Here is a 24,685-nt window from a genome sequence, read left to right as displayed (position 1 = left end):
AATGACTGCAACCGCTAAAAAAGAGACTTTCCATCAGCTTCTCGTTCAAAGAAATCCTTTAGACACAAAATATATCAATACCAGTCACAACTGCGGATTATTTTAACCGCATTAAAGGTAACTGATAACAGAACTTTCTGCCACATCTGTAATAAATATATTTAAAAACTTGTCACAGCAGCAAATTCTGTAAACAACTTGAAATCAGATCACTACAATTAAATTTTTGATCAAACTATGATCCGGTAAAACTATGTGACCGAGTATTTTCTAGGCAATATGTCACCATTTTGTCATAATACGTTAATTTGTCACCAATTCCCAACTATCAATTAACTGGCATTAATATTTGTAGGGCATGAATAGACTCCGCGTTCAGGTGAGAGTTCACGCATAACCAGCCGACCCCGTTTGTGTTGCTCCTCTAAACATGTTCAAAGTTCAGGAGGTGTAAACTGAGCAGGTTTATTCAACTGCTGTTGTAATCTGAACATTACTGGTCTCGAAGCTGCAGAACTGGCAGGTCACTCCTCGAAATCATGATGGCGTACTGTCTCTACACCGCTCTCGCAGGACTGGCCCTCTTGCCATTCTTGTTGTACCTGAGAAACCCTTATTTTTTCCAAGATTTATGTTACGCTGTGACCGCGATTAAAATCGGCATACAGGTGAATGGATTCAGGAGGCGGAAACCGTTTTACAGCATTTTGGATCGTTTTCTGGACATGGTGGCCAAGCAGCCACAGAAGACATTTCTGCTCTTTGAGGACAGCTCATATACGTACAGCCAGGCCGACAAAGAAAGCAACAGGGTGGCCAGAGCTCTGTCCCAGCATGCCCAGCTGAAGGAGGGTGACACAGTCGCCCTTTTGCTCGGCAACGAGCCCCAGTTCGTGTGGCTGTGGCTCGCCCTGGCCAAGCTGGGGTGCACGGCTTCTTTGCTGAACTTCAACATCAGGTCCAAGTCTTTGCTGCACTGCTTCTCCTGCTGTGATGCCAAAGTCCTGGTTGTTGGCGCCGGTAAGATTGGCAAACATTTCCTGCATTATAGCTGCATTAGAAATCTGAAGGTACTGTAGTTTTAAGTAAGTGCTTGTCTCAAATGTGGACAGTCCTGAAAATATTAGTTTTGACAGAAATATCACCTTGAATGTGTAGAAAGAAATAAGTAGAGGCAGTTGTCCAGTCTCACTTTTTCTATGCGTTTCCGATGTTCTGCATTCATCTGGGTTCAGGTGTGTTGTTTTTCCTTCTGGGTGCATTGACCTCGAATCACCCGCCCTTTATTCGCTCTGCCCAGATATGCTTGGAGCTGCAGAGGAGGTGTTGCCCTCGCTGAAGAAGCTCGGCAGCCGTGTGCTGATCCTCCGAGAGCACTGCGACGTGGAGGGAATCGAAAGCCTCTCGGATAAGATTCAGCAGGCATCGGACGAGCCTCTTCCACCTCAGCTGAGGGCCACCGTTACCATAAAGAGCCCCGCTCTGTACATCTACACATCAGGAACAACAGGTAATCTGGCCTTCACCTCTAATCTCGGCTCTTTTTTAGGTGTGCAGACCTTGAACAATAGACTTAGTGCTATAAAGATATTCTGCTCTCAACGGTGGCGCTATCTTTCAGGGCTTCCCAAGGCTGCGGTCATTAACTATGAAAGGATTTGGATGGCATCCTTTCTACAGTCTATTGCTGGTGTGCGCTCCGATGATGTCCTCTACTTATACCTTCCTCTCTACCACAGCTCTGGTTTCCTGATGGGACTGTGTGGAGCCATAGAAAAAGGTGATTTAGCAATCATGAATACAGGTTGAATTCAAACTTTACGAAAGGTCACAACATGGCGTTCAGCAGGAGATAATGTCCAAACCTCTTCGTTTCCAGGCATCACAATCGCATTGCGCCGTAAATTCTCGGCATCCCAGTTCTGGAACGACTGCAGGAAGTATAACGTAACGGTTATTCAGTACATCGGAGAAATTATGCGCTATCTCTGCAACACACCAAAGGTAAAACTCCAGCGTTATGCTTGGATCGTCTTTTATCCCTTTGTAGATTTAAGAGCAAGTTCCACTTGACTTCAAGTTTAGATTTCAGAGTTATGGTTCTGTATTAGCAGCGGTCAACGGGAAACTGAACACACTTCTTTTGTAAATGTGATATCTGAAAAGCTGGAATTTTGACACCCCCAGTACTAGGGAGTGAGCAACGCTCTTGTTCCCCTCCCTGCAGAGTGACAGAGACCGAGACCATAAAGTGCGACTGGCGATGGGGAACGGGATCCGGTCTGACACCTGGGCTGATTTCCTGGAGCGGTTCGGAGACATCCGTATCTGTGAATGCTACGGAGCAACAGAAGGAAACATCGGATTTGTCAACCACATTGGCAAGATCGGTGCTATCGGCAAGGAGCATTTTCTTCACAAGGTGAGAAGAGGAGGGTGAGATTTTTGCATGGGCCGTGTTGTTGGTGCTGATGTAACTGACTCTGAAATACTTTGAATGCGACCAACATTTTAGATGGCATCTCCATATGCCCTCATTCGGTACGACACGGAGAAAGAGGAGCCTGTCCGAGATTCCAAGGGATTCTGTATTGAAGTCCCCAAAGGTGAGTGAATCTCCACTCGAAATGTGGCTCCCGCTCAGCCTCCCAGCTCCCAACGCCGCCCGCTCCCACTCACAGGAGAAACCGGCCTACTGGTGGGCAAGATCGGAGACAAGATGCCTTTCACCGGCTACGCCAACAACAAGCAGCAGACAGAGAAGAAGAAACTCTACGATGTGTTTGTAAAAGGAGACAAATACTTTAACAGTGGGGACCTTCTAAGGATAGACCACGAGGGGTTTGTCTACTTCCAGGACCGCATTGGGGACACCTTCAGGTATGCAAACAGAGCTCGGTCCTGAGCTTTAAAGACACTTTACCTGTTTTGCGATCATGGCTGTATTGTATTTTGGACGTCCTAAAAATTAGGTGGAAAGGAGAAAATGTGGCGACCACAGAGGTGGCTGATCATTTGCTCATGATTGACTGTATCGAGGAGGCTAATGTTTACGGTGTGAAGGTGCCAGGTAAAATGTTTATCAGTAACCATCACATATTTGAAACTCATGATGAACTTTTAATATTAATAAATATATTATTTGGGTTTGTAAATACGTAGTTTTAAGGTTTGCTTAAGGTGTAAATCATGACTGTTGGTTTGAACCTCTTGTATTTGTGACATTATTAGTAATTAGCCTTAATGAACAGGATGTAAATGAACAAACTTATGATCACTATTCACCTCTCATTCACCATTCATTCTCTGAATCTAACTTCAGGACACGAGGGAAGAATTGGAATGGCGGCCGTGAAACTGAAAGAAAACATGGACTTTGACAGCGGGGCCATATATCAGCATGTCAAAAACTACCTCCCCAGCTACGCGAGGCCACGCTTCATTCGCATACAGGTAATGACATATGGCCTTCAACCTGTGAAGTAAACAAAATCAGACCGCCTTTCAAACACACCGCCACGGTTTTGTTTTTGCCAGGACACTCTGGTGGTGACAGGGACATTTAAACAAATGAAGATGACTCTGGCAGAGGAGGGCTTCAACCCTTCTGTTAGCAAGGACCGGTTGTTCTACCTGGAGGACAACAATGGTTACATACCCATGACAGAGGAAATATTTAACTCTATCACAGAGGGGAGACTCAGGCTCTGAATGTGTGATTGAATGTGTAGGATTTTTGCAATGCAACACACCTGGTAATAAATTGATGAAAAGAAAGAAACTGTCTGTAGGTCTGGACTAAACTGATCAGATTACTAACAGGAAGACAAAACTCAAAAGCAACTTGGCTGAGTAAGGATTAAAGAACCCTACATTTATTTATTGTAGGACAACAGTACAACAAAAATCAATTTACAAACACATGCGACATAGAATCGTGCTTATAATGGCGTCACTTTCAGCGCTCGTGGCTCCCAATGTTTATCTGAGGCAGTTTTACCTCAGATATAGTTGGAGATCAGGTTTTCAATTACTCTTCCTCCTTATTTTCACATTATAACTCTGCCTAAACTCATAAGCTTTTTAATCATATTGTCGATGAGGGTCATGCAGTTTGCTTTTTGTCAGTGACTTCAACATAACATAATAAAGGTCAGAGCAACAATAACATTTTTACATCAGTTTTCTGCTGATTACTTTTGCTCAGGTCAGTTCTCTTCTTAAGTACCAGTTTGTTATGATACACAACAACTACATCAAATGACTTAAAGATGCGAATCTAGATTCTGTTTTAGTGACCTTCACAGGAAATAAAGTTCTACATTATGAATAAATGTTCCCTTTCTTACTAAAATGGATTTAAATCATTACATGTTATTTTAGTAGAATTAGAAAAATAATAAATGTTTTGTTTAGAGAATTTTTGTACCCATGCCTAGATCTGCAGTCTTGATCCCGGGTTTAGGCCCAGCTTTCGGCGCTGCCACAGCACCGTTGAGCCTGGGCTCTTCGTCACACTCATGACTGTTCTTGCTGTCCAAGCAAGTAGAAACTGGAGGCTCGCTGTTGCAGTTGGGAGGGTTTTTTGACTTCCTGGACTGCTCCTGGGCCTTATCGATCCACAGCTCCTTCTCAACCTTCTCTAACTCGGCTGCATCTCCGTTGTCACTCCTAGCGGCAGAGATGGCCTTTTCTTGACCTTCCAAAACGGCATCTTTCCCAGCTTCTGAAGGATTTGTTTCTTTTGGAGCTGTGGTCTCAGCCAGGAGGACAGCAGCGGTTTGGGAGATGACGGTCCAGTCCCTGAGGATGTCATCTGCAGTGGTGAACTGAGAGGTCACCACAAATCTGATGATATACTTGTTGCGTATGGTTACAGGGATGAGGTAGATCTTCCCTGAATGGGTCAGTCTTCTCAGGAGCTCCTTGGTCAAAGCATTTCCTGCCTAGAATAAGAAAATGACCTCAAAGTTGGTGTCAACCTATTGAGACGGAAGATGTCATGTGATTCAAAAACAGGAGGAAGGCTGCAGAAGTATTTAACCCTAAATGGAGTTCAGTTCACACTTTATGATGATCCAGTTTAATTTCCTACTGGTTTTAATTACCAGACCGGGTTTCTTTTGTCTGGAGAATTGCAGTGGAATAAAATCAAAAAAGCAATTAACCTTTGAACAAGGTGTGACAGGATGGTTCATTCAGCTCAAAGATGATATCTGTAGGTAATCATCATTCACCTCAATGATGATTACCTACAATGAGGGAGGTTTCATCACAAAGGCAATCATTTCTTTTTTTATGTCAAGATAACAGAATAGAACAGACAATCCACCCCTACTTCAGGTGGAATTCACATCACATACTTTCAGACAGAAGACCAGCAGACCGAGCTGTCTTTTCACTGGAACCTCAAAATTTGGGTCACTTTTGATGTGCGACTCCAAGAGTTTTGCCATTTCAATCCCCTGGAAAAAGAAGCAAATAAACGCTGCTTGTTAAAAAAAAAAAAAAAAAGACCACTTAAAGTTATAAAGATTAAAAGATTTGTGTTTTTCTCAGTGTCATGAATGTCTGATTTCTCTTCAACCTCGATCCATTCACTTAAATTGGACCCAATTCAACAGTAAGACTGTCCCTTACGTGTCTGATGTGTGCCTGAAGAGTTTTCAGTCCTAAGCAGCGCATAACAAACCAGAGTTTGAGGGCACGGAAGCGTCTGCTGAGGGGAATCTGCCAGTGCTAAATCACAGAAAGCAGTACTGTTAGAACAAAAGAGGATTTTACACAGTCTTGATTAAATGTGACACACAATACCATAAAATCAGTGGCAGACTGTGAGTTTTCATGTCTGAGGTAAACTGGGTCGACCATGAACGTACGTTGGAGCTTACATTTATCCTTGACCCTGAAGAAAACAGCGTCAGGCAATAATAAATTTCACCCGGATTTCTATTTTTATGATACCATTTTTATGGCTTTTATGCCCCTGTTGTGCTCACCAGAAAGCTATACAGTCAAAATTGACCATCATCCACTTGGACGGGTTGAAGACCAATGAATCGGCATATTCGACACCCTGCAGTGACCAGCGCAGCTCTGGACACAGATACGCCGCCCCGGCATACGCAGCATCAATGTGGAGCCACAGTTTGTTTTCTGCACCTGTGTGATATATTCAACCTCATTTCATTTGTTTAATGGGACGGGGAAAAACTGGATTGTATTAGAAATGAAGGTCAAAACGTACAGACTGGTCCCAGTTCAGACAGGTTGTCAAATGCACACACCCCTGTTGTTCCCAAAGTTAGGCAAGCCTGAAAAAAGACGTATAATCAATAATCTGTTTAATATATGCCAAAAAGAATCTAGATAATTTAGAGTAATTTTTGGAGACATATTGCTCTGGAAGCAACACAATTTTCAGTGCCACCACATCACCTTTATGACAGCGAGGAAAACTTTTGAAAGCAATCATGCAAACATATTCAGGCAAATCTTCCTATTAAATAACCACCAATGCTGTTGTGTGAAACACTTACCAGGAAAGGAACAAGACCCCTCTTCTTGTCCTCCTCTATGGCTTGATTCAGAGTATTTCCTCGCAGGGATAAATGTTCATCGGTGGGCAGAAATCTGATCTTGACCAGAGAGATCAGACCCGCTTTCTCAAATGAAGAATGCGTCTGTGAAATCAAAAATAAAGATTTAATTCAGCTTTACAAATATTAAAGAGCAGTTTGAAGTTATTGTAATGACCCTGACCTGATCTGAACAATAGGCCACCAGTTTGGCATTGAGGACTGAATCCTCAACATCCTCCTGGAGCTCAGCCTTCAGCTGTAGTAGTTTTTCTTTCCTGGCTGCCAGCAGAGCGACAAGTGTGCTCTCGCTGACGGATGTCTGGCACAATATAGAGAAGAAACAACTCCATTTAGTCACATAAATAAGAAAGACTTAGATTAGAGGTCACCGACCTGCAGAACCCCTCCTCCTCTGCTTTCAGGATGGTGATGGAGGAAGAAAGAGGGAAGTCCGAGGGCTTTACACAACCAGTCCATCACATGAATTTCCAGTTCAGTGGCAGCCGGGCAAGAAGCCTGCCAGAATAATTAATAAGTGTTTGAGATCACTTTGAAGTTGATAAATATTTAAATATACTTTTTAGATAAATAATACATACATAGCTTACATTAATAACACAAATCAAATATGTATTTTATGGGTAACAATATTATAACAATTGCAACATATACAAAAATGTTATGAGAATTCTGGTTGTTTTTTTGGTTTTTTTTGCTCTGAATCTATCATTCTTCATATAACACTGCATTCCCGTAAATACAGAAAATGATCCAGTTCTCTGATTTAGTCTAAGCCGGGAAGCAAATGCCTTAGTAGAGGTACAATAAGTGGGGAAAAATGGCATTCTTAGAGGAAGTAAATGTAATAATAATAATTTGCCTTACCCAGGTAAATCCGACACAGCAGATAGCATTAGACAGCATCTCCCCGAGCATGGAGGGCCAGGAAGTCAAGCCAGGGTAATAAGCATGCATGTAAGGGCTCTGCCAGTGAACCACCTGTGGGGAAATACACAAAAATTCCAGCTTTCTTGCCTCAAACTCCAGAATTTCTTGCCTCAAACTCTATAAAACTGAAAACATACTCCCGGCATGATAATTCTCTCCACATCATTAAAGACAGTGTCCCAGTCCTCCGGCTCTGCAGGCGCGGTGTCAGGCAGGAGACCTTTCATGTAACCTGGCTTCACATCGGGAACAACATTCCTCTCCCTGATGGTGAGCAGATACTGGGTGATGTAGTCCACCAGCTCCTTACCTGAACACAAAGCCGTACTGTAACATCAGAGCACACATGAAACAAGTCAATATAGTAAATTACGCCTCTTAGTACCTCTGCGATTGTATTCTTCTGCCTGCATCTGAAGGGTTTTGCCACGGCTGAAAGCCTTTCCAGTGGATGTGTTACAGAAGAGGTTGCTGAAAGTTGTGTCTACTGCGGCTCTAGTCACCTCACTATATAACCTGTTGTGAAGAACACTCCCTACAAGGTTGACACATTGGATTTTACTGCTAAAATTGATGACAACTGCCATAGCAAATATTTGCCTTCCATTGTTTACTTGTTTATTTTTCAACATTGTCAAGCACAACAGTGTAAAAAAGTACTGACTATGTAACAAGGAAACTACATTTGCTGCGGGGCAGTTTTAATTACCGTAAAGAAAAGAGAATTTGCATTGCATGTGATATATTCAATTCAAGATTCGTTATCTGTTTGCAGCCACATGATGTTGTATGATAATTAGAAGTCCAAATTTTCTACAAATCCTCCTCTGGGAAAAATAAGGCTGAGAATAAAATCCTAATTTTTAGATAAAGGTCTTTATTAAATGGAGATCAAATGTAACAGGGTATGTATAAGTAAAGACAGAAGAAAAAAAACACAAACACCCTCAAAATGTAACTTCTTTTGAATCATTCCTAATTCCTATACTACCTCACAAAGATTTCTGGTAAGTTTTTTGTTTCAGGCCAGAGGGTGATGCGAAGGCTGTTGAGAGCTTAAGACACAAACGCCAAAATGCAGATACACAGGACTGAATTACAGTTTTTCTCAATCACTTTGGTACATTTTTCCAATCATTCTTGCAATTTGCAGAAGATCAAGTGCATTTCTCAAAACAGTTTGAACAAATAGCAAAACACCGTGGATCACCTGCAAAAGCCAGTCTCTTGCTCAAAATCCTTAGTCCATCCCTCAAAAGCAAGTTTTTGTGTCAATATACTTGTCAGTGCCATCAGAATGTTTAATCATTGTGTCATTGTGTACGGATAAGACAGTCAAATTCATTAGTCATGTTGGCAATTGAATAGTGCACTTTGAAGGGACATGTTGATGTAAAATGTGGTTTAGGTGTGATGACAAGTGTTGTACATTTGACCTCATATAATGTATATGTGTAAGATTGATTGGAAAAGACAAGATTCACATTTACAGAATGACTTCTTTATTGGCAAACATTGACATTGCAGTGCGTAAAGAAAAAAAAAGACAGCACTGCACATAACAAAGGTGAAATACAATACGTAAGTAAACATAGGTCAAAAATATAAACATAGGTCATACAGTAGGTAAACAAAAAAATATGAACAACTCCCCAAATTCTAATCTCAATCCTGATCTTCAGCTTCTTCCCGTTCCTGTCTGTTAGGCCACAAATTCTCATCCACGTCACACCTGATGTCCTCCCGTGCAAGGCAGCGTGGATAGTATCTTCATGCATGCCTAATCCATGCTCTGCAGGAATCTGCAGTAATGTCTTGGCATGCTGCATCCATTGCAGCCAGAAGTCAACCAAAACAAATTTGAGGAAGACACAATGGCATTGTATAGAGCATCAGTGGAATAGGCTACTGTAATTTTGTATGGGGCATTACTGTATTGACATGTAAATACAGTAAACTCCATGTAATTCAGCACATACTGTTAGATTACACACCTGTTCTCTCTGCGGAAAGTTTGAATAATTGAGGACACGGTTGTTCTGCCAACATTTGGCTGCACCCTTCTCCTCGCTTCAGCCATAGTCAGCCCATGATTCAAAACATGGTCTACAAGTGTTGCTCTGATTTCATCAGGAACACGCATGTGTCCGCCTCTTCTGCCTCTTCCTCTTCCTACTCCTCCACCACGCAGCCTCACCCCTCTTCCTCTCCTTCTTCTTGGCTGTTGTCCTTCCATTGTCAGACATTGTAACTTTCTATTGTGCTCTGATTACCTATATACTCCCCAGTAGATTGTTCATGAGATGCTCCCTTGAGCTCATTCAGAAAACTGTCGATCATTGGTTGATCAACTCTTTTCATTAGAGAAAGTCTAGATTCACCTGGGAGGAATTTACCAATTTAGATCATATTTACAGACAAATGTCTTATGGAAATGTATATATGCTTGACATGTTATGATGGCTTGGTAAATCATTTTGCATGTGAAGACTTATATGATGAACTATAGCCTAAATGTTTTGTGGAAAGAGACTATTTGATAGATTCCTATAACAAAGCATTTTGATTAGCATGACAAAAGCAATTGATAATGTACGAAAAAACTGAGAATTGTACACAATCATTTGCATGGATGGACAAAAGCATTTGCAATTTGTTCAATGCAATGAGAAACTGCCTTTTTCATCTGCACAAATGGCATGATGATGTGACAATTGAACAAGAACTTTTGAGAATTTCAATTCTGATGTGAGAAATGTACCAAACCAATTGAGAAAAACTGTAAGTGAATCAGGAATTAATCTTCACTGAGGGACATGCAGGTGAAACTGTCAAATACACAAAGATGAACAGAATCCACAAAGAGGACCAAGCAGGTTGGACAAGACAAGCAGGATCAGGCAACAGAGTTGGTAATCTGAAAATGAGACACAGGCAGTGCGAATACAAAGGACGAGAATAGAAATAAGCGAACATACAGATCGAGAAATAGTCTTTGGGATGGGGGAGAGGGAAAACACTCCGGAGAACTACCCCCCTCAACGGGAGCCTCCAGGCATCCCACCTGGCCTATCATTTTCGCGGTGGAACTCAAAATCCAGGTCCAGGATAAAAGAATGAGGCATCCAGGAGCACGCCTCAGGCCCATACCCTCCCAATCGACCCGGTATTGGCGACCTCGGCCCCGGCGTCAGACATCCACCAAACGCCGCACCGTATAGGCAGGCTGGAGCCATGAAGAATAGCACCTTTAGCATTTCAGAGGCTTTGTCTGCCTCAGGAGACCAGTTAAAACCAGTTGATATACAGAAGTGAGTTTCATGAGAGGTGAGGTAATCTTACTGTAATTCCAGACAAAACTGTGGTAGAACTTGGTGAATCCCGGGAGACACCGCGGCTCCTTCGATTTGCTCCACCACGGGGTGGTGATCTTCTGGTCTGCCTTCATGCTGCCACTTTGGATAATTAGGCCGAGGAAAGGAGAAGAGTTAATATGGAAATCACACTTTTCACCTTGAGAAATAGAGAGGGAACATCAGGATAGCATCAATGTGCACATACACGAAGCGGTTAAGGAAGTCTTGTAGGACGTCATCAACTAGGGCCTGAAACCCTGCTGGGGCATTGGTGAGTCCAAAAGGCATGACCAGATACTCAAAGTGGCCTAATGGGGTATTCAATGCCTTCTTCCATTCCTCACCCTTAAGGATCCTAACCAAGATTGTGAAGATCCAGCTTGGTTAAGATCTGAGCTTCCTGTAGAGTCTCCAACACAGGATATATTAAACGTAAAGGATATTTGTTTGTGACCGTTGTGCTGTTCATGCCTCTGTAATTGATTAATATACGAAGAGTCTTGTCCTTCTTTTCAACAAAAAAAAAAAACATGCCTCGAGAGGTGAGGAGGCTGGTCGGATGATCCCCACAGCGATGTACTTCTCCATCAACTCCCTCTCAGGTGGTGATAAATCAAATAGTCTACTGAGGGTGTCAACAGCTCAATTGTGCAATCATAGGTTTGATGCGGAGGCAAGGAGAGAGCCTTCTCTTTGCTGATAACCTCACATGAATCATGATAATGTTCGGGAACATTCGAGGGATTGGGAAGTACTGGTGAGGAACTCGGGGCCAGGAGTCAAAGCAGGTCTGAGACAGAATGAATGACAATGTGAACTCCAACTCACCCAGTACCCAGTCAATTTGAGGGTTGTGGCAGCGTGACCAAGGGTAGCCCAGTGTCACAGGTGCTGAAATGACAAGGAATGATAACTGCTCATAATGGTTACCAGAAGTGTACTGTGGGCTGGGCAGGTGAAATTGACAAATACACAAAGATGGACGAAATCCACAAAGAGGACAGAGCAGGAGGGGCGAGACAAGCAGGATCAGACACGAGATCCAAGACACAAGAATAGAAATAATCGAGCATACAAAGCAAAGAGTTTTTGAAGCCAGACTGTTACCACAGAGGATTGAACAACGAATTGGCGAAGATGGAAGGGTGATCTAGTCCTTTAAAGTGGAAGGCACGTGATATTATTAGCCAGAGATTAGTTGCTGGTGAGTAATTGGCATACTGGAATGAACTGGGAAGCAGCGCCACCCAATCTGAAAATAAACACACAGGGGAAAGACCAACAAGAAACAGACGGGATGGGAAGAGGGAAAACACTAGGGAGAACTCCTAACAAATGTGGGTGTACAGGACAATACGGTAAATATGTATCTAAATCATTTGGTATAAATTTCAACAGAATTGAAGATGGGCAATGTCTTGTCCCGATGCCTAACTGTGTAAGTAGTAGTATAAGTAAAAATAAAAAGGAAACTGAGTCACAGCATTCACTTTTCCTAAGGTTTAAACCACTTTTTTTTCACTAGATATGTTATCTAATTGGCATGAAAATAAAGACAGTTTGTATTTGTAAAGCAACAAAGCAATTTAATGTGCTTACACCAACTGCTGCAGGAGACAGATGTCAGAGAATAAGATGACAGAGATAAAAGTAGCAGCACACAGACACTGCATGAAATTCTATTTTTCAGAGATTGTTCGTTCATTTTAGATAATGTTGCTCATATCTCTGTTTTCTTTTATTTGTTTCTTACTTCTGAAGTTGCTTATTTTCAGACAGTTAAGATTCAAGTAAGTTTGGCTGACTTGGCTCTAATTAATGTAGGTACAGACATTTCAAATATTCTCTTCAGTTGAATAACATTATGTATGTTTATTCATGCATGTGGTAATAACCTCTCCCTGACAGTACTTGTGCTTTTACCATACATTTACATGCTGCTCCTTCAAGCTTTCGCAAAGTCATATTTACTTTGAATTTTATTTTCATGTCAAAAATGTTGATCATCTATGTGTGTATTTATGCAACTTCAAATGTGACCAGAGTATTCCCACATCTGAAAGTCAACTTTTCTTGAACGAGGGAGCAACTTTGGCTTCCTCAACAGGTGGTCTGCAATTCCCATTTAGTAGACCCATAAAGTTTATGAGTGACCTTTGCCACACTGGCCTTAGAATGTTTGATTGTTTTGTTTTTTTCCAAAGGTTAAAATTAAACATCCACAGCCATTAGACATCTGTTTGAGAAGTTTCACACCAGTAAAATGCTTTGGACCTGCAGTAACAGAGTCTGCCATCTTGGGGGGAAGATGCCAATAAAAAGAAATGGGCTTTAAAAAAATAAAATATATTTGCATAATAAAACTAGTTGGGATGCTGTACCTGCCCCCTCAGGGACTTCTAATAACAAGTATTTCCTCTTTAATTTGTGGTAAATAAATGTTTTACTCAAACACATAACAGACAATATAAGTCAGGTTCAGTTTTAATATATAATTTAAAAAATAACATAGTTTTAAAAATAACATTAAGTTTGTTATTTGATTTTTTCTTCTTTTGTTTTCTTAACCAGACTATTTTAAGTATTTTTAAAAGAACAACATTCAGATTTACTTGAACAACCAGTCTCAGACTGTTTGCAGAGAAACTCACAGCTCCGTAGGAACACTCATCCAAACTCCGAAAGGGCTGTTCACTCACATTTGATCCAGTCATAAAGTACAAAACAAAAACTGCAGGCCACACATGAATTTAATTATTCTGGAAACATCCATCCACATTCTGCTGCTTATGTGGAGTCAGGTCATGGAGGTCAGGCCCAGACCCCCTGTGCCCAGATACTTCACCCAGCTCTTCCAGGGAGATTCCAAGGCACTTTGGCAGACATCGTCCTTTCGTTGTGTCCTGAAAAATCTTACCAGAAAGATGTCCAGGAGGCATCTGAGGATGCCCAAGCCCCCTCATCAGGATCCTCTCATTGCAAAGGAGCAGCAGCTCTATTCAGATCCCTCACCAAGTTAATTAACCATTAATGACAATCCATTGCTTCACAACCATCAACAACCCCGATTTAATGTACAATGGACATTTGATGCAAGCAAGCACGTATAAACTATCCATGGAAAAACTAACCAAATGGATATAAGGTAAATAAATGTATTTGTGGAGATGATAATAATATAATCCCCAGCTACTTCAGAGCCTCTCTCATCAAAATGATGGCTGGTGGCTACGCGCCAGTTTTCTTTTACTGTCCTCAGATTTTTTTCATTCTTAAATTCACTCTGTGCAGCCAGATAGAGTCCATAACAGATAAAGGTCACGAAAGTGTAATCTGCAGTTAAATCAGGTGTGAGAATAATTAAGCCATGCTTGTACAATGTAGGCAAAATTGCACCAGTTTGATTCAGTTGTCAATTTACCGCTTTAATTTTTTCACAGCAGCAATGTAGGTCACAGATTCTCCACATCCACCCATATATGCCCATGGCTTAAATTCCAACTTCTACAAGATCGTCCTTGCTAATCAAGTGTTTGAATGCTAAAACATTGCCATGTTGTTCTCTGACCTTCTTGCTTGGAAGAGCACAATCTCAATCCGAGCAATATACCTGACTTTTGATCGTGATGAAGGCAGGAAACCAGACGGGTAGCGTCAAGACTAATGGCTGCTCGTCTACTTCGCACAACACAATAAAATGTTTTGTGTGTTTGTGATTTGGGACATTGAATACACTGAGCCTATTGTTCCTCTTCTATGTCTTTACATCCAGATGACTGCGCATGATCAAAGCATTCCTAATCAGTAGGGTACAATTGGAACTTGATATTTTTGGCATCAAAGCGAAAATGCTTCCTGATGGACCTTTTTTTTTTGCTTTTATGGAAACAAGTAAATTTCAGCTTGGAGTTAGTGTATGACAACAAGAGACACAATTTTGATTATCTGAGAGAGAAGCTGGTGGTAACGTAACAGACTGATCTCTTTTTTTAAATTAAACTGCTAGTTTAAAATATTAAGAACAGAAGTAACCCAATAGGAGCACCGTGTCAGACAATTTTTTATATTTTTATTTTAAAAAAAACAGATTAATGTAAGCATGAAAGTAGGGAAAACTCTTGCTATTGATATTAGTTACAAAAATAAAGTACTGTGTTTTTTTTAAACTTCTAGGTGTACAGTGATCCTCGTTTATCGCGGGAGTTACGTTCCAAAAGTAACACGCGAAAAGTGAAATCCGCGAAGTAGCAATTTATTTTTTTTTATTATTTTACAATGCAATACTGAACAGTAGAATGAACCAAACATCAAACCTGTTTTAAAGACCAAACTTTGTTTAAAACAACAATAATTTTAATATAGTAATACAAGGTTGGAAACATTGTCACTGGCGTATTTCCCAGTCCCAGCTGTGCCTCTTCGTCCTGACTCCGCTCGGCTCTGTTTCTACTGGAGGCGCAGGAGTCTTTCTCCGAGAGAAGAACATTGTTATGGGTAGTTGTTGGCGCTCTTCTTTTTCTGAGCAAGAAGATTTTTATAAACGGATATGCCACCTTCGATTATATTTGAGAACTGCAATGAACGACTCGCAAAAAAATCCGCGAAGCAGCGAAGCCGCGAGAGATGAACCGCGATATAGCGAGGGATCACTGTACATGTAAAAGAGTTGTTCTTTTTGTCACCTGTATATGCACTTCTTTGTTTGGATAAATTACTATATGAATGTGCTCAGAGAGGGAAAAAAATGTTGACAACTTCTGACGCCTAAAGGAAAGGAGTGAAAAAGGGTTAAAATCCATTTGTACAGGATAATGAGAAGCAGTTTACAGATTGTGCATTGTCTAATGGGTAAAAGTGACACAACACTCACACAGGGTGAGTATTTATAACTTATAAAACAGGCTCAAAATCAGCCTTATCAAATAATAAGGCAGGAAATTTTAAAGGAAATCTATCTTGCACTATAACAATGGAGAAGAGAAAAATTAAAAGAGCTCTTATTCTATATTCAACACTTATGAAGAAGGAAAAATATTATGCTAAAGCATAGTACAATACAGGTGTGCAGGCATTCGAAGCTCCAGAATATTAAATTTGCACACTCTGGAGAAGTACAGTGTAACAGTTTATTAGAAATGAAATTGCATTGTCTGGAAATGTGACAAGCAATGTTAGGAGACAGGACATTTTTTATTAAAACATAAATAATAAGAATAACATTGGGACAGACGTACACTGAATAAGCCCAGGAGTAAAATCTGAGAGTGCTCTCCTTGATTAATTGTAAGCCATGTATAAGTCACATTTCCCCACAATGGCCTTCTTTTGTTAAAGTGTTTTTCTTTCAATATCAGGATGTACTTTGATTATGTCCTTTATAAAGTATTTTCATAAAAGGAGACCATTCTCTCCAGGATAAGAAAAGGACTTCCTGGTTTCATGTTCTGCAAAAGAGCAGTAGGGGGCGGTAAAAGACCCATAACTGGATGAGATCCGCCGTAAACCCGGAAGAAGAAGAAGAAGAAGAAGAGGAGGAAGGAGAAAAATCTTTTTTTTAAAAAAAGAAGCAGAGGTATTTATATATTCTACCCGATCTTTCTAAGTATGTCATAATTTTGTTAATCTATCGCACTCCTATTAGAGTTATGAAAGCGCCTACTAACGCTGTAGCCAACTGCTATTTCGGAATGCAACAAATTAAATTAAATCTACCCAATTAGTTAAATGCATTTTGTATTAACTTGGTGGTTAGGTTGCTACCCATGCTACAGTAAAATTATTATTATCTTACTAGCAGGCGTACAGGGCTTCATTTTGTAAGTTAATTTGAACTTCCCTGTTCCCGTCGTCAATGTTGACATATTCTGCGCCAGCGAAGTAATGTGGGCTAGTGTGCTAACAGTGACAGCATTATATGGTAGCGCTATCAAAGTCCAAGTTTTGTCAACAACAGGTCATGTTTTGGAGGTTACAACATTTTCATTCCGGTCTCTTTACGTTCAACGTGGTGTTTGGGCGATAAAGAGACACTTTTTATATCGCTCCGACGCTTTTAATGTCGGAGGCTAGTAGTAACTTATGCTAAGTATTAGCTTACGACAGCCACCCGTGCTAAACGCAAAAGGTACGGAAGCAGAGCATAAATACTTTTTATGATTTTGTTTTTTTTCTAGACACGTTTCGAGCTATGCTACAGCAGTGAATGGCTGTCCGCTGTCGAGCTTAGACCAAACTCACAACAAAGATGCCTTCAGTATCTTCCGGGGTCAAGGAGCTGTATCTGTCCACATCTCTGGGGGACCTCAATAAAAAGGCTGAAGTAAAGCCAGAGAAGACAAGCACCAGAAGGTAACAGACCAAAACTGCAATGAAGCCAGCATAGTAGTTGGTCATCGGTATAACGTGTAACAAATGTCCTGCTTCAAACTGGAATCAAGAACAAGAGAACCTTGATGAACCGTGATGATTTAAGGCTGTTTCCTTATAAGTATTTTGTTTTCTGTGTTGCAGTTATGTCCAGAGTGCCTGCAAAATCTTTAAGGCGGCTGAGGAGTGCCGTCTGGACAGAGATGAGGAGAGATCATACGTGCTGTACATGAAGTATTTAACAGTATATGACATAATCAAGAAAAGACCAGACTTCAAGAAACAGATGGTACAGATAAGTTAGATTTGCTGTCTGTTATAAGTTCCTTATGCAAAAATGTGTCACTAATTTTTTTGACCTGTGATAATGTATAATTTAAAGTTTATTGTGACTATTTCAATGCACAAAGGATTACTACATGACCCTGCTTGGGCCAAGCAGCTTTAAAAAAGCCATTGAAGAAGCTGAGAAGTTGTCTGGAAGCCTTAAACTCAGGTCGGGTAGTTTAGTTTGTAATTTCACGTAGTTTTAATGTCTCCCAAGACTTAAGTGTTGTGAATTCCCCATTTTAAACAGATATGAGGAGGTGGAGGTAAGAAAAAAACTGGAGGAGAAAGAGAGACAAGAAGAGAAGCAAAAGAAGGAGGAAATAACAGAGAAAGATAGTGGTCAAAGTTCTCCAAAAGCATCAGCAGCAAACAAGGACAGCAAAAAGGTAAAGAAGTATATGTACTTTTATACCTATCAGATATATTTTATTCTTTCTGCAAATGGATGCTTGCTTTTTCTTTTCTGCAGGAGCATAAAACATTTACTCTAGTAAAGCTGCCAGATGCTGAGATAATTTACACTTTACATGAAGAATACAACCAGCAATAATCTCATTCTGAAAATGTCATGTTAACAGCTTATTATTATATGCATTTTAAACATTAAAGTCAAATGTATTACGTGTTGCATGACATTTAATGTGTCAGTAACTGGTCAACTGGACGCAATAGCATATACAAAACAAGTAATATTGTATACAGTGGTATTATCATTATGCTTCACTTTATCTACAACAACATCTTTGTTCTTTAGTTGTTGACAATATGTTGGCTCTAATGTTGATCTGTGTGTGGTTGTTAGATCAAAGGAGAACAGAATCAACTCAAGACTTCAACCTCAAAAGGTGAGGAGAATACCATAAGATGACCACGCCATGACCATGTCCATATCGCATACATTCATATTTCACACTTTTTGCTTACAAGGTTCTGTGCCAGCTGGTGGCATCACTGCTGAGAAGCTGTTCCACATGATGAAGGATCAGACAATAACAGTAATTGTCATGGACGCGCGCTGCCAAAAAGATTTTGAAGAGTCTCACATACAGGTTCCACCCCAGACCTGCATCTCTGTGCCTGAGGAGGCAATTACTCCAGGGTAATTTCTGTGTCTTGAAATAGCTCAACTTTATAACTTCACATTGGGAATGTTGATTTGGATTGATTGTCTCAGTTGCAGTGTTAATAGTTTTTTTCGTTTTGTGATTTTTGAATCAGAATCACTGTGAATCAAATTGAAACAAAGTTGCCAGATGTATCCAAAGACAAGTGGAGCCGTCGGGGGTTTGTGGATTATATAGTCCTTCTGGATTGGTTCAGTTCGGTAACAGACCTTGAACTTGGTACGACCTTGAAGAGCCTCAAAGATGCCCTCTTTAAGGTAATTGTGTGCGTTAACCTTTAAGTATTTGGGTCAAACACACTGAATATTAGCAATAGAATTGTGGGATTAGCAATAATAATATTTTCTCACACTCTGCAGTGGGACAGCATCACCATCCTGCGCAGTGAGCCGTTGGTTTTGGAGGGAGGATATGAGAACTGGCTGCTGTTTTATCCCATGTACACAACAAATGCTAAAGTGCACCCTCCAAGACAGAACATCATCAGTACCCTCCCTCAATGTGAGTATCAAAGGCCTTTTTTAAACATTACAACTTAAACACTGTCATTTATTTTTCTTTTTTTTTTCTGAACAGTGACTTTTAGTTACCCCTCTTTAGAGGAACCAAAGCCTCCTGTTGCACTCAAACCAGAACCTGATGTTGAAGCGGTCCTTCAGGAGCCCTCTGTTCCTGTGCTGGTAAATGGCATAGTCCCAGCAGAATCCTCCTCTTCTAAAACCTCAGTGGTTGCTCAGAGTTTGCCAGACACTGTTGATTCCCCTGTCACGAGCTCCACAAATTCCGGGCCGGACCTCAGTAAGATGGGGCCGGTTGCAGGCGTGTCCAACCAGACAGCGACAACAGCCAAGGCTTTCCCACAGGTATTTCATCAATCATACTAGGTAACAGAATTTAATGTATAAACAAATCCGTTGTTGGTTAATTCCTCTAGTTTTCTCTCCTAGTTCGACCGTGCCAAGAAACCTTCAGTCCACGTTTCGGACGAACCTAACCACAGTCTAAATGGATCTGCAAAGGAGTCGACCCAGAATGGCCCAGTTGTCCCTGATCGCTCAGTCAAACCGTCCTTTGTTCCGCCAGCCTCTCTGTCTAAAGAAGAACAGAGTCAGATCCACTCAGAGGCCATTGCGGTGATGGAGAAAGCAAAGCAAGAGCAGGAGAAACGCAACCAGTTGCGGCGCTCAGAGGAGGAGAGGCGGGAAAAGGAAGAGAAGTATCAGCAGAAAGAAAGACTGCAAAGAGAAGAAGGGGAAAATGGCAAGAAGGAAGAGGAGGAGAGGGGGCATCAGGAGAGAAAGAAGTTGGAGCGACAGAAGGCGGAAGAGGAGGAGGACAAAGGCAGCAAAGTGTGGGAGGGAAAAGAGAAGAGGGGAAAGGAGCAGAGCTCTGACACACCCTCAAAGAGTATGTCCCTTGACTCTCCTGCTCCACATCATGTTGTCAGTGAAATCAAGGTGGGTCCCCTAGTGTTGAATTAAAAGCATATATTCTGACACTTATACCGTCCATTCACACGTTGGCGTGAAGTCATCGATAATTCCATAAACCTACAGCAGCGATCGGATGATAAAATGACAAATCCTCATGTGTTCTGTGTGGTCCTGTGGCTGAAATGTGCACGTCACCCAAACCTGTGCAAATGAATGAACTTAGAATAAAATGAAAGCTCTGCTTTGCCCTTTCAAATCAAAAAACAATTATTTAATAATCAATGTAGTCACTGTTCCAAACCCTAAATTGAATCTACATGCTATATGTCATCTTTTTATTCTTTTTATAGAGGGAGCCCTTGACGAGAGCTCGGAGTGAGGAGATGGGTAGGACTGTACCTGGCCTTCCAGACGGCTGGATGAAGGTACGCTTTTTGACTGACTTTAATTAGTTCGACATGATCATTTTTTTGTTAAATCCTCACCTAAATTCTACTTTCACTTGGCCAGTTTCTCGACACTGTGACGGGGACCTACCGATACTACCATTCCCCTACCAATCGTGTCCACCTTTACCCCCCTGAAGTCACCGTTCCCCAGACCCCACCGTCCACACCACCAACAGCCAAGCAGAAAGCACCGCAGCCAGATGCCAGCCGTGAACGAGAGCGGGAGCAGTCTAAACTGAAACGTTCCTACTCCTCCCCTGACATCAGTCAAGACTTGAGAGAGGAGGCCCAGAAGAAGGCGGTCGCTCCAACCGCCGCTGCTGTCATACCCACAATCAACAGGGACACCAAGTAAGGGCCTGGGATGTTTTGTTGATTTTAAGTTAAAATGAAAATGTGCTGACTCTCAGAAGGGGGCAGCATCTTCTGTCTGGTACCTATCAGTAATCTGCTTATTGCTTTCCAGACCCGCCCCTGCCAAAGTCTACTCCAAAGTTGAAATCGCACGACCATCAGCAGCCAAAATTCGCAGCTTGAATCCTTCTTTCGGGGGGCTGGGTGCGTCACTGACTGGCCTGCGTAACCTTGGAAACACATGCTACATGAACTCCGTCTTGCAGTGTTTGTGCAATGCTCCTGCCTTGACTGAGTACTTCAACAACAACTACTACATGGATGACATCAATCGGTCAGGGGTCAAATAAAGTGAGCAAAAAAATCAGACATCAGCATATACTTAACATCCGTGTCGCCCTTTCCGCTCCGCTCCAGGTCCAACATCCTTGGCCATAAAGGGGAAGTGGCAGAAGAGTTTGGGGTCATCATGAAAGCCTTGTGGTCTGGTCTATACAAGTACATCAGCCCGAGGGACTTCAAGATCACCATTGGAAAGATCAATGAGCAGTTTTCTGGTTATGAACAACAGGACTCTCAGGAGCTGCTGCTCTTCCTCATGGACGGGCTCCATGAGGACCTCAACAAGGTATTTTCAGGCGTTTAGCAACAGATTGAGTTGATGTGCACAAACTATCAAATACAGAGTGAATATGTGTTTTTTGCAATCGTTTTCACGTTTCTCAACTTAGTCCTTTTTACAGTTTTCTTTCTTTCTTTTTTGCTGGGTTACATTTTGATGACAAATTAGAGAGTAAGTAAGTTTGTTCCTCCTGCAGCAGCGTGCGTGGCGTGTCTGCATCTGTCTGGTCTGATGCTGTCAGAATCTGCATGTAGACCCAAGACATGCCTCATTGCCTGTATGGACTGATTTTATTTAAATGATTTCTTCTGCATTTGAATAGGGTAATGGACTCAAATGATATCGATTTGATTGTGTAATATTCACATTTTTGGTAAGATCCCCTAAGATATGAGAGAGAAAGATAGAGGTAAAGGCAGCAGTGTAAAAGCTGTTTCCACCTGTGGTTAAGTACAGTATTGTTGTACATGTCAGTTGTTTGGTTGTCAACGCTGATTATGTGTGTTTGTCACGACACTCTCCATTTCATCATCTCTCCTGTGTGATGTTCAGGACCATGTGACATCCAGACTGTCCCAGCTCAGTTTACCTCCAGGCTAATTAATTATCCAATATTATTGTCAAAAATTGTTATTTTTCCTGTTTTTTTTTTCCTCGTCATGATGGAAATGAACTGGCTGAACTGCATGCTGCCGAGACTAAAAATTTAACACCGTTTTTTTTTTCTTGTCAACATTAGCTTTGTGACTTCACTATTATACGTGTTCCATATGTCCAACGCTGCTGGTGCTCTTGTGTACCATTTTCCTCTGACACTTTTATCTCTTTGCTGACAGGCGGACAACCGAAAGCGATACAAAGAGGAGGAAAATGACCATCTAGATGATCAGACTGCAGCGGACGTGGCCTGGAGGAAACACAAGCTGTTGAATGAGTCCATCATTGTGGCGCTGTTTCAGGGCCAGTTCAAATCCACTGTGCAGTGTCTTACCTGCCATCGCAAGTCACGGACGTTTGAGACCTTTATGTACCTGTCGCTGCCTCTGGCTTCCACCAGCAAGTGTTCCCTGCAGGTCAGTCCTCGGGCACCTGTCCATCAAAAGCGGCTCGAGATTTTTAGTTTTCTGACAACTTTAGAATAGTTTGACTATTTTTTAAGGGGGGCGTCCAAAAACTCTTTGAAGTGAAACTATTTTACACCCTTAATATGTTCAATGTTGGATCGCTTTGTTCGCCTTCTCTAAAGGTTTTGCCGTTTCTTAACAGGATTGTCTGAGGTTGTTCTCCAAGGAAGAGAAGCTGACTGACAACAATAAGGTGTTCTGCAGACACTGCAAAGCCCACAGAGACTCCACCAAGAAACTGGAGATCTGGAAGGTCCCACCCATTCTGCTGGTGCACTTAAAACGGTCCGTACCACTTTTCCCTCCCCATTTTTGCTTCTTTTCCCCATGTTTCTGGTATCATGTGTAAAAATAATACTTTTACTTTTTTTGTGCAGGTTTTCCTATGAGGGCAGATGGAAACAGAAGCTGCAAACGTCTGTGGATTTCCCATTAGACAGTCTGGACCTGGCCCAGTATGTCATTGGACCCAAACAGAGCCTGAAAAGATACAGCCTTTATGCGGTTTCAGTAAGTAAAAAATGATTAGTTATTGAAAACTAGTAATGTATGATGAGGAGTAAAGTATGTCAGCGTGGTTTATATTCTGATGTGCTGACCTTCCCTTTTTGGCCCACAGAACCACTATGGGGGTTTGGATGGTGGCCATTACACAGCCTACTGTAAGAGTGCCCTTAAACAGCGCTGGTACAAGTTTGATGACCACGAGGTGTCTGACATCTCCACCTCCTCGGTCAAGTCCTCCGCAGCCTACATTCTGTTTTACTCCACCCTGTGATGGAGCTGTTGGACCACAAGAGGAAACACTTCACCTGAGCAGTGATGCTCAGAGAGAGAGGGTGTTTAATTTCACTTAAAATAAAATCCATCTGAGGACTGGGCAGGCGCAGTAGCAAGGTGACTGGGCATGTACACGCATGCAAGGCCATTCTGAAGAGGGTGAGGGGGAGCCCACCTTCGTCGGAGACCCGCCGCTTCAGCAGGAAGTGGGCTTTGCATCTGCTAAAACGAGCATTCTGTTTGTAATCTTGATAATCTAGAGACTCAGCAGATGGTGCTTTTACTGATTTTACTGACTCTTTTTCTTTTTCTTTTTTAGACCATAATGGTTGTGCTTTAGGGTTGGTTAAAACTGTTGCATTTAGAGTGGATGGAACTGTTCTCCACCGTATACACCAGGGTTAACACATAGATGCCGTCTACATTAAAAAATGCTAATGTTGCACAATGAAGATGTAAATACTCGAAGGCAAATTGTTCCAATCTTTTAAAGTGACCAAATTAAGTTGGGGCTTTTTTTGTCTATCTAGCAGCCATTGTAGTATTAGCACATTTAAAGGAGCAAACCAGTTTTCGGGGATTTTAACCTGTTTGAACAGGATCCAGAAATTCAGCATTCTCTAGATGACTTGCATTCCCATACTTATACATTATGCAATCACTTTAAGTTGTTAAATCTAGATTTTTGTTTAACAGCAGGCATCAATCGCTAACAATACTCTCAAGTATAATGGCTTGTCTCCTGCCAGTGGCAGAGGTTTATTGTAAAATTATTCTCACTTTATGTCATATTTAAATCCGCTTAAACACTATTTAAAAAAAAAAAAAAAATCAATGGTATAGTGGTTGGGATGGAACACATTTCTAGGAGGTTATAGGTTTGATTAGTCTGATTAACTTTATTTTAACGTTCAGTGCTGACCCAGGGGAGCATGAAGACACTTTGACACTTAGGTGTTGGTGTCCAACCTCGCTGCCTGACTTGCTGATCGACAGACTGACGAAAGCAAGCACAAACTTTTGTTTATTTTTGTCCTGGATGGACCAGAGATTTTGACAGCTTTATTGCCTCGCATGAGATCAGAATCACTTTTCTTATACATATGTATATTCTTTTTTCCCCATTATCCTCTGTAACCATATTTTCAGATATAACAATTATATTAATCTCAAACAACTCGTATCTGTATTTATTAAAGCTGCTTCAAATTAATGGCT

General features: G+C 41.4%; 3 protein-coding genes across 4 annotated transcripts; 2 read left to right on the top strand and 1 right to left on the bottom strand.

Moving 5' to 3' along the window:
* The first annotated feature begins 62 nt into the window (after positions 1–62).
* LOC130515253 (long-chain fatty acid transport protein 2-like) lies at positions 63–4,354 on the top strand. The gene is made up of 10 exons (XM_057015420.1): positions 63–1,020; positions 1,301–1,510; positions 1,622–1,780; positions 1,880–2,004; positions 2,228–2,422; positions 2,516–2,606; positions 2,682–2,880; positions 2,973–3,070; positions 3,323–3,453; positions 3,538–4,354. The coding sequence occupies exons 1-10, from the start codon at positions 540–542 to the stop codon at positions 3,709–3,711; spliced, it is 1,863 nt and encodes a 620-aa protein (XP_056871400.1). The 5' UTR covers positions 63–539; the 3' UTR covers positions 3,712–4,354.
* Positions 3,849–8,290, bottom strand: hdc (histidine decarboxylase). Its single transcript, XM_057015406.1, has 12 exons — positions 7,915–8,290; positions 7,667–7,839; positions 7,467–7,580; positions 6,975–7,097; positions 6,763–6,900; positions 6,540–6,683; positions 6,248–6,314; positions 6,000–6,162; positions 5,815–5,905; positions 5,641–5,739; positions 5,364–5,465; positions 3,849–4,946 (listed from the first exon to the last, which is right to left on the bottom strand). Exons 1-12 carry the CDS (start codon positions 8,159–8,161, stop codon positions 4,413–4,415), a joined length of 1,995 nt encoding a protein of 664 aa, XP_056871386.1. The 5' UTR covers positions 8,162–8,290; the 3' UTR covers positions 3,849–4,412.
* Positions 8,291–16,377: 8,087 nt separating this feature from the next.
* Positions 16,378–24,680, top strand: usp8 (ubiquitin specific peptidase 8). 2 transcript variants are annotated; one of them, XM_057020922.1, is made up of 19 exons: positions 16,378–16,457; positions 17,059–17,233; positions 17,396–17,540; positions 17,662–17,747; positions 17,829–17,967; positions 18,384–18,426; positions 18,509–18,680; positions 18,800–18,962; positions 19,065–19,206; positions 19,282–19,568; positions 19,653–20,162; positions 20,489–20,563; positions 20,649–20,938; positions 21,054–21,275; positions 21,359–21,569; positions 22,400–22,636; positions 22,830–22,972; positions 23,065–23,197; positions 23,307–24,680. In XM_057020922.1, the coding sequence occupies exons 2-19, from the start codon at positions 17,130–17,132 to the stop codon at positions 23,463–23,465; spliced, it is 3,261 nt and encodes a 1,086-aa protein (XP_056876902.1). In that variant the 5' UTR covers positions 16,378–16,457; positions 17,059–17,129; the 3' UTR covers positions 23,466–24,680. The 2 variants fall into 2 exon arrangements, with proteins under 2 accessions (XP_056876902.1, XP_056876912.1); XM_057020932.1 differs by having other exon boundaries at positions 16,421–16,487.
* Positions 24,681–24,685: the final 5 nt, after the last annotated feature.

Source organism: Takifugu flavidus, chromosome 2 (genome assembly GCF_003711565.1).
Source record: "Takifugu flavidus isolate HTHZ2018 chromosome 2, ASM371156v2, whole genome shotgun sequence".
Taxonomy (NCBI): domain Eukaryota; kingdom Metazoa; phylum Chordata; class Actinopteri; order Tetraodontiformes; family Tetraodontidae; genus Takifugu; species Takifugu flavidus.
The sequence above is the reverse complement of the archived record's forward strand: the minus strand, read 5'-3'. Positions and strand labels throughout refer to the sequence as shown.